General features: G+C 42.8%; 1 protein-coding gene across 1 annotated transcript in view; it reads right to left on the bottom strand.

Annotated features, from left to right (window-relative positions):
- The window catches only part of mybpc1 (myosin binding protein C1), a gene marked incomplete at both ends in the record, with an annotated part of 64,827 nt that overhangs the window by 38,818 nt on the left and 12,444 nt on the right, over nt 1-13,565 (bottom strand). Inside the window, 10 exons of the mRNA XM_080754278.1 lie at nt 241-292; nt 397-514; nt 1,125-1,273; nt 2,639-2,752; nt 5,066-5,107; nt 5,752-5,793; nt 7,453-7,503; nt 9,733-9,954; nt 11,351-11,473; nt 12,995-13,021. Of these exons, the coding sequence (XP_080610404.1) occupies nt 241-292; nt 397-514; nt 1,125-1,273; nt 2,639-2,752; nt 5,066-5,107; nt 5,752-5,793; nt 7,453-7,503; nt 9,733-9,954; nt 11,351-11,473; nt 12,995-13,021 (940 nt within the window). The remainder of the gene's footprint in view (nt 1-240; nt 293-396; nt 515-1,124; nt 1,274-2,638; nt 2,753-5,065; nt 5,108-5,751; nt 5,794-7,452; nt 7,504-9,732; nt 9,955-11,350; nt 11,474-12,994; nt 13,022-13,565) is intronic.

Here is a 13,565-nt window from a genome sequence, read left to right as displayed (position 1 = left end):
TAAATAACAAAAATAGCAGATCTAAAGGTCATTACACGTAGCAACGAGATGCGTTGTGAGGTTGTAGATCTGCTATTTTTGCTATCCATCAAACGACTACATAATAGGCCTTATAATATATGCAGCTATTTCAAATTCAAATGTAATGCTGATTGTGAGTTTCTCTTGAAGGCTTATAGCTGACTGCATCAAAACATGTGTTGTTGTTGTTGTTGTTGTTGTTGTTGCTCCTCTTATTACCTTCTCTTGAATGCGGATCGAATATCGATAGTCTGGGAGCCCGGTTCGGGTTCTGAAAGACAAGCGACACAGAGCATACAGTCAGCTTTTACAGCGGCCTGTGTCGCGATGATCGGCTGTGTGTCATGCATAAGGGCATGCACAAACCTGACGAACCTTTCACCTCCAAGTCAAAAGAACAGGTGTCAAACTTATCCTTGTAGGTGACCTCGCAGCGGTAGTTCCCCGCGTAGTTTTCTTTAGCTTTGATGATGTGCATCTCGAACGTGTGAATCTGTAACAGTGACATGGAATGGATTATGGATGTGGGCCAATATGGAGCCAGGGCCCACCAGGGGGGGGGGGGGGGGGGGAGCCTAGTTTTACATTAAAGGGACTACCCCATGAATTTCACATTTTGTCTTCCCAGTGTCTCTTCTAGTGGGCGGGGTAAAGTGGTGCTAAAATTGGAACGATAGATTAGCATGGTGCCATGCTAAATCTACATTAACCACTTAAGCCCTACAATACTGTACATTTTGGCCAATTGAAAATAGCAGATCTACCAGCTCACAATGTGTCATTTTGATACCAATACTTTTGTGCTTTCACTTGAGTAAATTTTGAATTCCGGACTTTGACTTGTAAGGGTGCCCTCACACCAAAATACCTATGAGAGTGGAATCCGCGTTCCGCCAATGCATTTCAATGATAAGGGAGCGTTTTTTGCAGAAATCCTCTGCTGGCATGAAACCGCTTTGCTCTCATTGAAATGCATTGGCGGAACGCGGATTCCACTCTCATAGGTACTTTGGTGTGAGGGCACCCAAACACTGCAGTATAGATACTTTTACTTAGGTAAAACACGTGAGCACTTCTTCCATCACTGCGTGGAAGTACAGCACCTTGGTGAAGCGGTCGAAGGTCTCTTTGAGCTGTAAGTGTTTTCCTGTCTTGCTCGCCAAGTCCATCCACTTCCCTTTGAACCACTTGATGGTGGGCTTGCGCAGCAGATCCTTGGCCTCCACCTTGGCGATGAAGTTGATGTCGCAACCTGCAACAGATGGACACAATGAAACAGTGGTTCTCAAACGTTTTCATTACATGTCAAGGATCCCCAAATTGACACCTATTTAGTCCGCGGACCACATTTGAAAACATATGCCAGGGACCCCCATAAGAGAAGATTTTTACGGCTCTCTAGCAGTGATTCTGAACCATTATAATTTCAAGGACCCCCAGTTTGACATGTATCAGGCTACGGAGCTCATTTTAATGGTATTTCTATCTCTGAGACCCCAATTTATATTGTAAAATCAATGTTAATTTAACTCAGAGTGTACAAATGGTTCCATTTGTACACTCTGAGATTGGTTAGGGTTAGGTTTGGTTTAGGCATAAGACCCACGTTGTCAAAGATAAAAACACAAAAAAGGGGGTTTGGTCAGCTGCTAGGTAGCTCAGTGAGTTGGGTAAGGTGGCTGCTATCACTATGGTCCGGCTTCACCTCCCACTGAGGGGAGATAAATATTCGAGTCGACAGAGCATGGCCCTCCTGGCCCATTATAATGTGCTGATAAGAAATGATAATCGCCCAAGAAATGGGATGATAACGGCAGAAACGGCTGCATACGACGGGCCTGACCTTAGTCTAGTCTTAGTTGACTATATCAAAAAGTAAAAAAAAAAAAAAAAGGTTTAGTCTTTTAGTCTTGGTCAACAACATTAACACTGCTAGCACCCTTGATTCTCTTTAAGTGGCTAACAAACAGAAGGAACATGTGAAACACGGCTCCTCCATAAAATGACCTACTGTACCACATGATTTGACTGATCACTATCTAGATGCACTTTTCTGCCACGTCATTGAGATAAATTGACTCTGAGCTTGTTTTAAGAGTGGCAATGATCTTTTTGGGCCTACTGTACCAGAGGGACACTCAATGTGTCCAGGGTTGTGGGGCACATTATACCTCTGCTTTTGATATTCCCCCGTTTGGTCATGGATTTCTTTATGGCCGGTGGCGATAAGTAGATGTATCCAAGCTTCTAGTCAGACTGAATTAAATACTATGCATTTCATTTTGGGAAATGTAGACCGTGGCGTGTCATATGTTTGATAATAACACAATTGAACGGTTGAATAAAAATGGTAGACCAACGTATGTTTGAGCTGCTATTTTCACTAGGGCCTATGAAACCCTAAATGTGACACTGTCTACCTCCCATATTGTCGCTGTCGGGAAGAAACCTCTTATCTCCATAATTCACTTTTTATGTTTTTCTTTTTGTATTAAATGAATGCCCTACTTGATCATACTAGCTACTATCTACAAGATCTGATATTTGTGCTATTTTTGAATTTGAATACTGAAAAGGCGATAACACGCTGACCTCATGGACGTTTCTCCTCACTCACCCACATCCACAGAGTGGCTGGGCTCAGGTTTCTCTATGAGCAGAGTGGACAGTGGCGGAGTGTCCACGGGCTTGTCCAGGTCTTCTGGGTTCTGACCTTCTCCCAGAGACCACACTGGATCAAGCAGGAGAGACGCGGGCACACACACACACACACACACACACACACACACACACACACACACACACACACACACACACACACACACACACACACACACACACACACACACACCATCACAGAGTCTCCTTTGCTGTTGATCAAGAATGGTCAGAGGCTGTACAGCTACCTTTTCTTTTGAAAGTGTTAACATCACCAGCGGAGAGACATACATAGTTCAACACATGGCGTTCAAGAATACCAAGCCTGTAATATTCACAGTACAGATCTTGCCAGAGAACTGTGAAAGCAGTGTAAAAGAACATAATATAGAATGATTGTTCATTTATCGTAATCGAGGTGAACGTTTGAAATTACGGTCATATTGATTTGAAGTCATATCACTCAGTCCCAAGTGACGTCCACTCATTTTTTCAACAACACTTACTTAGTACATCAAACACCTGACAGCTGCTATTTAAGCTCCTTGCAAGACGGAAAGCATGGAACACAAAATATGGAACAATGAACAATTATGTAATACCGTAATACAAAATGTAAGAAATATCATTTTCATCAATATCTTATACAGTAGACAGGGTGAAATAATGGTTCAGATAAATTCTTCATTTTTGGAGATGGGTTTGGTCTTCTTTAGGTTCCTGGTGATCAAAAACAGTTTTCTGAAAAGTATAATCTCGAGGCACTATGAAACCACTGCGATATTTGAGAGGATATCCTACTCGACAAGTTTGTATTGGGCAGTATTTCCATGTGTGCGTGACTGTGTGTGTGTGTTTCTTCTTTTTTTTCTGCCAATGAAAATGACTCCAAAAGCCTCATAGCTTCCTACAAGCGGTGTAGCAGATATGCAGCACATTCGCTATGATGTTTGAGGAGACCAATCTTTTTCATGTAGCAGCAGGTACTATAAGCTTCAACTCTTCCAGGCCAGCTACAGTATCTAGACTATACACTGTATGTACAGTAGGAAACAAATGTAGGCCTATTTGTGATTTTAAAAACGAAGAAAAAAAAAACCCCCACACACAATTCCATTGACCGGATTCTGGTAGGTACATAGAGCCGACCACTACACGTTGAACTAAGTATTAGTTTACTAAGTAAACGTAGAAGTAGCAATACCACAATGTAGAAAATGCTCTGATACAAGTCAATAGTAGCAAAAAGTTAAAGTTTTACTATGTAACTTTTTTTATAAAACAAATCTTAAAATTGTCCTAACTGTTAAATCGCTAAAGTTTTAGAACACCCACTCCGTTATTTTCAGCTTCTGAAGCCTTCTCTTTATATGTTTTCTATGATCCTGGCCGTGGACCGGTTTTCGCGCCATGATGACGTAATCTGCATCATCTGTATACGTTGTGTATACGTTGCCCAATCACATCGCCGATCATGCACACATGGTACACTACCGGCCAATGCAGCGCATCTTGAAGTGGGGTCGCCATATTTGTAGTCGCCCGTGTGTCTCTTTACTCAAAAGCTAATCTCGCCTACCAGGCAGGGTGAAGTAGTCCGTTTCTCCGGAATGCCTGAACGCACAGGAACCAGGGACCCCTCTAAAGATAGCTCTCGGCGTTGTGGAGGCAGACGCGGGGGTGTGAAGGTACGAAAAACGGGCGAAAGACGCGAACGCGACCGCGGTTTGCTATATGGCTACTGACCACTAGTTGAGAATCTTACACAGTATAGCTTTAAATTAAAAAGTACTCATTATGCAGAATGGTCCATTTCACAATTATTGGACTGCAATTAGTAATGCATTAATGTGTTCATCACCTTTTAATGTTGCAGCTCATAAAGGTCGGTGGGGCGGATTTTTATTACGTTATATGCATATGCAAATTCTGTGTTATGTGTTGTGTCGTGTAGCCAGGAGATCACTGATCGTCTGCCTACGCGAAACTATATGTTATGTCGTCGCGGTTGGGCAGAAACCTCGTATCTCCAACTAAGAGTCCAAGTTTCAAATGTGTCTGTCTTTTCGTAAAGTAAAGCCCTGCTTCACCATACAAGACTGTCGTACAGGCGAGGCGTTGTGTGCTTGTAGATCGTCTATTTTCACTATTTTAAATGATTTTTACAATGATGGATACAAAACAAACGGTTTTGGGCATACAAGGTTTCCAAACGACGACAACGAAGATGTGCTGCTGGGTAGCTCAACCTATAATAATACAGCATCAACAGTTAATGTATGGTTTTCATATCTAAATCTGATAAGTCAATTGTAAAAGTACATCAGAGTTGTACTTAATGCACTTTTTCCCCCTTTTTTTGACTGCCATTGTGACCTATTATTACCTGAGTCTTTTCTCCCCATGGCTGGCACAGGGACGCTATCATCTAAACAAAGGACAGAGAGAAATTTACAGCATATTATAAGAAATAGTACTGTAAAGTCCACTGAGGCAAACAGACACACACACACACAGGGCAAGCAGGGTTATAGCAAGCAATATCGGGTTATCATTAAGAGCTGTTTATGAGGAATTCTGAATCAAAAAGCCTGGTTCTCAGATTTACACAAAGCTTTACTGTCAGATGTTCCACTGATGTTAGATTAGTAAATAAACGCTAATGTTAATTGCTGCTTGACGTGCTTATGCGGCTTTTGATCATGGATTTATGATCTGCAATTGCTTTATGATTAGAATTCCAAATGTACAGTATTAAAATAAATATACGTTTATGTGGGAAGACTGCGTAGTGCGTACTGTCCAGAACCAGAAAAAAAGTGCTGAAGGTTTTATATAATCCTTTTAACAAAACACAAATATTTTAATAGTATGTTAATAATCTACTGTGTATTAGCAATGACAATCTTTTAAATCTCCAGTTTTGTACTGTTATAAATAATGTCCAAACACACCCAAAACATCTAGAAATAAACATGTCTCCGAGCATGTTTCCTACATTCTGATTTAGAGATGACTACCAGTGTGGTCAGGGGTTCTATAATGGTGGTTAGGTTAACAGAGAGATCTTACTAGGCAGCTCAATAGAGAGTTTCTTGAGTGAACTGGCATCCTCTGCAGAAAGAACACAGTATATTGATATTAATCAATTTTAATGAATGCAGACGATGGTTTGTATAATACTGGAAATATCCCTAATAGCTAAATTGTCATTAATAAAGCAAAACATACTGTTCAAGGCTTTGACAAAATTACAACAAATAAATTCATTGGTATTTTCTAATACAATTGAGACTACAAAACAAGAACATAATTACAGTATATTCATGAGGAACACAATTCAAGTTTAAGATGGATTATTTTCATGAATGACTACAGTTTGATCTGAATTGATTTCTCCCAATCCTTGAAATCAGAACTAAACTCTTGGAGTTTCTTGGACTAAACTAGTCCAAGAAAACAAGCCTGTTCTCCTCACAAGTCATTCTCTGTTTTTCATCTTTGTGACACCAAACATATTGATACTGTACTGTACACTACCGCTATATGAATACAATATTTACGGTAAGTCGTATTTAAAAGCTACACAGTCAAATCCGGCATTTTAATGTATTTTTGAGAGTCTAGAAATATACCCTACTACGGGTCAGGGATATTCCACTTAGATTTGGCCTAAAATAATTTATATTATTCCAAGCAATAACACATTATAGAACAATGCATGTATAACATTGCACTATATGGAAAATATACTGTATGCATATACATGATAAGCATCCATGTATTTATCTTGTTCAATTAATATATACATGTTGTCAGATGTAACTGTCACATCCATACCTTTATTTCATCTTATTTCAATCAAATAAAGGTTACTGCACAGTCAAATCCTCAGTGTCCATTTATGCATTGGTGCACACACTCAGTTAAAGGTGGTGTAAGTGATATATTTAGATTAAAAAAGAAATAGAAATAAAATAAATGAGGGTGTTAAAACTTTAAAGCTCTATATTCTGACATTCTGTCATACTTTGCAGTGTTTGTTCAGTAACAGGGGTTTCTCTTCAGCTCTTTATTAAAAAAAATAAAAATCAGGCCGGGATACCAGTTTTATCCAATCAGAGAACCTGCACATTTTTTGTATACTACAGAAAATTAGAGTATATGTGGACTCTCTCTCTTGTTTGGATAAAAACAGTATCCTGATCTGAAATTGAATTTTCTGTTTATTTAAGATCGGGAGACCACTGTTACTGTACAAACACTATGATTACTATCAGAACAAAGAGCCAATTAACACTTAACTTAACAAAGTAAAGTAAATATCACTTAAACCCCCATTTTAACTGAGGAGTTTAGTGCGTGTGCTTGTAGGAATTGTGCTGTGGTGTTGATCATTTTGCAATGATGGCACATGTTAACTCTATAGCTGTATGTATGTCATAGACATGTCATACATGACAATAGATTCTGCTTCTCTGTTGACTCACTTATCTTTGCACTTTGAACTGCTGCAACATCAGAACCACTAATATACACTCGCCCCGTTGTTAGGACAGAAAAAAGATGGTGTGTGTGTACGTGCGTGCGTGCTTGCGTGTACACGTGCAAGTGTGTTGTTTGTGAGGTATTTCCTTAACGTTTTGACACACTGTAAGTCCTGACCGGGCAGCCGTCCGTCATGAGGTGAGATTGAGGAAAGGAGGAGATAATAAGGAGGACATGAGGAGGGTAATAAGGATGTAATAAGGACGGAGCATCAAGATTACCAACCTGCCGGGGGTGTTGGGGAGGGGCTAGTGGCTGAGGCATCATCATCTTTATCTGAAATAAAGGGGTTGATTGACACATAGACCCACCTATCAAGCAACGACCAAGTCCCATCACTGGCAGGCCAACAAGAAAGACACAAGACCGTTACGAGCCGTCGGCCGTGACATGCGAGACGAGACGAGGCCTGGGCCCGAGCGTCACATGCAGCAACTAGCGGCAAGACTCCAGACTAATCTAACAAGGCTGACTTGTGTCCTGTGAGACTAAATTATAATGAAAGTGTGAGGTCACTCTTGTGTGTGAGATCAAGGCATTGTGCTCAGCACCGCAAGCTTCTCAGGCTACTCAAAGATCATTCACACACGCACGCGCACACACACATACACATACACACACACACACACACACACACACACACACACACACACACACACACACACACACACACACACACACACACACACACACACACACACACACACACACATACGCACACTCATACTGTACACACAGTGTTTGTGAGAGAACGTGAAACAACCAAAAAAAAGGTCAGCATTCAAGTCGCAGCCACAGAAATGCATCCACCAAAGAAAACCCTCAATCCTGTGTTAACGGCTTGTAGGTAGCTGTCTACCCTCTGATCCCAGCTCAGATCTTAGTTCGCTCGTTTCGTGGAACGGTGTGTTATGGTAATTCACCTTGTTTGTCAGTAGGAGCCACGTGTTGTTGCATAATGAATGGACTGGACGTTTAAATGGAAATGATGTATTGTGTGCGTCGTTGTGTACACAAAACCTTATACAGTACTCTGCCTGCAGTAAGTGAGCGACTGAGCGTGTCCATAGCTAAGGCCGTGGCTGTCTATTAAGCGTGTGATTCAAATAGTCAGGCATCTTTCCATTACCTAACTTGAGTGCCTCTTATCATGATGTAAGGATAAAAAAGTGTTGACAGCCACTGTAAGACTGCATACTGTAGCATGACCTTATCCTACTAGTCCTACTATGAATCCTGCTATATGCAATGGAGAAAGATCTGTCTGACCATCTGTGTATCTGCATCCACTCAATCAGAAAAGGGCATAGAGCATTGGCATAGGCATTGACTGACGAAGCAGATTTGTCAATTTTCAGAAATATAAGCTGTTTATTAGTTTGCCAAGTCTGTACAGTCTGTACAGTAGGCTATTACATCTGAGTCATGGTCCCATAGCCCGTACGGATAGCCATGCCATCGTTTTATTCGTTGTTGGCTAGTTGTCAGGGACACCTCTCAACCAATTGCTAGATGGGCTCTTCTATCACAGGAATCCGAAAGTAAAGCTAAAAGTGATGATGAATGCAGATCAAGTTGTGCTTTGAAGCAGATAAATGTATGTTGGCGCTGACATAGGCTATAGTATTGTAGGACTAGAGATAATTCGCTTTGCCAGTTTGCATATCCTGTCTAATATGCGGATACTGAAACAGTCTATGTGCATGTAATATGTTTGTGTGAGAATTACCAGATACACTTTTCGGAGTAGGCGGACTCTAGACCGGATGGCACTAGTTAAAATGGAATGGAAACCAGGCTTCCCATACTTACTGCCTGGGGACATGTTAGTTACAAGGTGACTGCTGTCCTCGACAGCGTAAACGGTGCCGAAATTAGGGGAGAATGTATTTGAAAGGTTAATGGCGTTGAGATGAGGGAATGATTCAGTATGAGCTTTGAGAAATTGAAGCTGTTCATTAGCATTTTCCCCCCGGGTATAGACTAGTAGCTGCTTAAAGGGCACCACTGCTGTTTGAACCTGAATCCATTTGTGACTTAACACTCCCCAATGTGTTGTAACTGCGTGTCCAGAACTTACTCTCAAAGGCAGTGATTCTCAACCTGTGGTTCGGGACCACCAGGGGGGTCCCCAAATGATTTTGGGGGGTCCCCAGATGATTAACTTAATGTGCAACATTGTTTTCTCACTCAACAGTAACCAAACCAACATAAAGTATGTCTATATGCACATTTCTAAAGTGACAATTAAACTTTTTAATACTTCTTCCCCAGTTCAACTATGATTATTTTGGGGGTCGTTTGAGAACCACTGCTCAAAGGCACAAAATAAATTCTGCGTACGCATTCAGAAGTGTTGTCTCACATTTCCGCATGTTCTCCACGCGATAGAACGAGAAGATTTAGGTTCTTTTTAGGCTTTAGATTTATAGGCTCTTTCGGACGCATGCACTTTTTGACCGAGAGAGATTTGGAGACTGATTGATTAGAGGAATCCATACTCACCGCTCGGCTGGGAAGAGCAAGGGGCCTCTTCCGGCACGGCAGAGTTTACGGCAGAGTTACCCGTCTCAACTTGCTCTTTGACCTCCCCAGCCCCTGCGGGCTGCGGTTGGTCAGAGCCATTGCGTACAGGCTCTGGTTCCGTAGCTACCACTGCCTGTACGGGCTCGGGTTCTGTGGGTTCTGGTTTGGTCCCTTCAGTCTCTACAGCCTCTGCTGCAGCTTCTGTACAGCAGACATGAATAGCGCCAGGCTTGAGCAGCAAGCTTTGAGCACAAAACATTGGCGGGCCTCGCAAGTCGTCGCTTGCTCATACGAGGCGTGCAGGAGTTGGCATGTGACCAGATAGTCGAGTTTCATTCGTTGCTTTGCCGTACAGAATGCTCACCGGGAAGAATAACCAAATAAGAACTGAGAAGCGTGATGCATCAGCACCTCGTTCTCAGTAGAATTCACATTTCTGGCGAGCAGTGCGGTCGTATGGTGAAGTGTAAATGAGCCATTAGTCTTTTTGCAGTGACATTTGGACAAGAACACTTTTATATCAATTGATAAAACGTAATTAGGGCCTTCTAGTCAAGTCTAGTGATGAGATATTGTCATGGGATAATATCCCATAACATAATGTGATTTGTACAGGCGTTTGTAACAATGGAAGTCCTATCTGGTCACAGCCTACATGTGTGTATGGTGTAGAGACATCATGGAGTCAGGGATTCACCAGCTAATTCTTCTATTATTATAATGTATTTTTTAAGCATAATTTCCGTACTGATTCGTTCAATTCAGAACAGCAGAATGGAGAGAGACAACGAGGGGCTTTGCCTGTCAGCAAGTGGTTTATATGCAGCGAAGGTCCCCAGCTGGGAATTAAACCAAGGACATAGTTAAAGGAACATACCAGCCTTTTTGACGTGAAGGTCCTTCGTCAGTCTTACTTTGATAATTTTGCCATAGACTAATCCACCCCCCAGGCCCAGGAATACAGTATATGTTCTTAGGGGGGGAAAAAGGACTACAGTATGTGTACATAGACTTGCTTATGAATTATGACACCATGGGCCTGAATTACGAAATCTGCAGTGAGAACAACACACAAATACACATAAATACCCCCAAAACAACTAAAAGGTGACTAAATTATTGTTTAAAAAAAGGCTGGTATAGTCCTTTAAAAAATACACAACCTGTAAACAGTGGTGCAAGATTATTGCTGTGTCTTCTGTGTGCCAATTTAGGATTCATTCTAGTCTAGAGAGCTGCTTTTTAACCGAGAGAGAGAGAGAGCGAATAAAACCCAGCTATGCCTGATGTCCCTTCACACACTCACTCCTCCTGAATGCAGGAGCCCTGTTAGTAGCACCAGCAAACCAAGCAAAGTGCATCCGGAGCAGTGAACGCGTTGCTGGTCTAACCTAGTCAACGTCGTGAATCTATCGTGTGACGTAAACTGCGTACGGAACAAAAGTGCAAGGGCACCCATCCAGGGGGCTGTGTGTGTGAATTAAACCAAGAACAGTGATAAAACACACACACACAAACACGTGACGTGAGTGCAATGTGCAACAAAGATACACTCTGGGAGGAGACAGTCGGGGTGGGGTAGGGCAGGGGTACCCACCTGGGGGTGGGGGTGAAACCTCCAGGCATATCTCGGGTAAGGGCATGATGGCACCGTTACTGGTTGGGGGAGCACCGTTATGGTCTGGGGGGGCACCGTTACTGTCTGGGGGGGCAACGCTCTCTGGAGCATGACAGATAATAGTGATGGGTGGAACAGATGCTTTTTATAGCACAGAGCTTCAGCTTCTAAGTAGCACACGCACGCGCACACACACACGCACGCACGCACACACGCACGCACACGCACACACATTATGGCATCTCTCTCCAGGCCGATTTGATGATTTTGCCGAGAGACACAGGAGGAACTATTGAGGCCCTGACCTTCAATTCAAACACTGACTAGATGTAAATGTGCAACACAGCACTGTACAGTACTTCCCCACTGAGTGTTCGGTGATGGTGATTCACTGTTGGAATACACAGTAGAGTACAATACACAAACCCCTTATAACATGTTTGCATTATGAACATGGCCTAATGAATCCACGTGCAGTTAATTCGCACATCTAACGATCCCGTAGGCGATGATCAGGCTATACTATTTAAAGCAGGGGTCTTCAACATTTTTTGACCAAGGATCCCTTAGTTGAGAGAGCGATGAAGCAGGGACCCCCACAACCTTTTCATAGATTCTATATAGTTTCATTGTTTGACAGCACAATCATCAAATGTTTTCAGATATTTAACCACTTGAACCGTCGATACTTAATAAACTTCACCTTCCACTCTGTACTTAGTCTGCTCTTTTCCCCCTCTACACCAAACCACTTTGCCAAAAATAGCCGATCTACAAGCTCACAACGCCTCCCAATGCAAGGCGTTGTGAGCTTGTAGATCGGCTATTTTTGGCTAAAGTTCTCCGAATAAGGACACTTCAAGTTGTTAATATAAAAAAGGAGAAAAATGTTTCTATCACACAAAGATTTGGAGGACCCCTAGTAACTCTGAGGATCCCCTTGGGGTCCCGGACCCCCTGTTGAAGACCCCTGATTTAAAGCACTGACCACGGTGTGTTCCGCAGCGTTTCCACCGCATATTTCCGAGATATCAGAACAGATCCAGTACAGCTCGAGCTCCCAAAGGCGTCCCAAGGACGTTCGAAGCTCTCAAGATGTGCTCCTGCTCTGGGGTCAAACCCTGGCGTCGGTCAGACAGCCAATCACATGCCGGCACCTCAGTAGCTCGGGAGTCCAAGGGGGCCAGCTGAATCAACACACGGTGGGGGTGGGGTGGGGTGGGGGGGGTTCTGCTGGCCGGCGGTCGCATGCCGGAGATTCTGACCACTTGGGTCATCGTCGGACGGGAGCGCTGCGTGCGTGAACCCGCGGCAGCAGTGTTGATGTCGCATGGTCATTGGCTCCACATTTACACTCTTCTGCGTTTGAACGCGTGGGCTTGTGTTTGCACATTCTCGCTCGGACCCGGGACTTTGACAGTCGTGTTACGTTATGTATACAAGCCGAGGTATCACTATGTGCTCCAGGGAGCCTGAACACAAACAGGTCAGAGGTTCCCAAACCTTTTCTTTACAAGGACCCCGGCATTGATCGAGCAGCAGACCTTCTTTCTTTTATTTCACTTTGACTCCCTGTTATGGTACAGAAGGAAAAGAATCATGGGGACATTGGCGTTCACTCACCTTCTGGCTGGCCGTTAGCCATCCCATCTGTAAAAAAGAAAGGCAAAAGAGACAATAAACGTCAGACAATCGGAACTCCAAAAGATGATCCAAAATGATCTTTCACTCTGTGGATGCTGTCAATCAATGTAATCAATTTGCTGTTTGCTCATGCACGTTGACCATTAACCAATCAAGTCCTCTACAGTTCAGAGTATGATGAATAGTGAAAATTGCCAGTCTGCCTTTTTTTTAAGACAGGGTGCTCTGATTTCCCACCCCCCTACAACATGATCCTCAGGTATTATGATACTTGGAGGAGAAAAAAAAGTGTACAGAAAGTGTTAAAATTGTGTTTTTATGTGGCCACACCCACCTGTATACCTGGTTTGCAGCTACACCCACAGTGTTGCTGGATGGTAAAAAGGGGAGGGGATGATTTTATGATGTCATTAAATCGGTGTATTTCGATTGGGCCTTTCGACTCGGAGGCTTTCAGCTTTCAGGAAGAACCAAAAATACACCGGGAAGACATATTTGCATATTATAACCACACCTGGGGGTCTATCAGAGTAATTGCGACCGTCAGGGA

Source organism: Nannobrachium achirus, assembly GCF_963921795.1.
Source record: "Nannobrachium achirus genome assembly, chromosome: 23".
Lineage (NCBI taxonomy): Eukaryota > Metazoa > Chordata > Actinopteri > Myctophiformes > Myctophidae > Nannobrachium > Nannobrachium achirus.
This window is presented reverse-complemented; position numbering and strand designations above follow the sequence as displayed.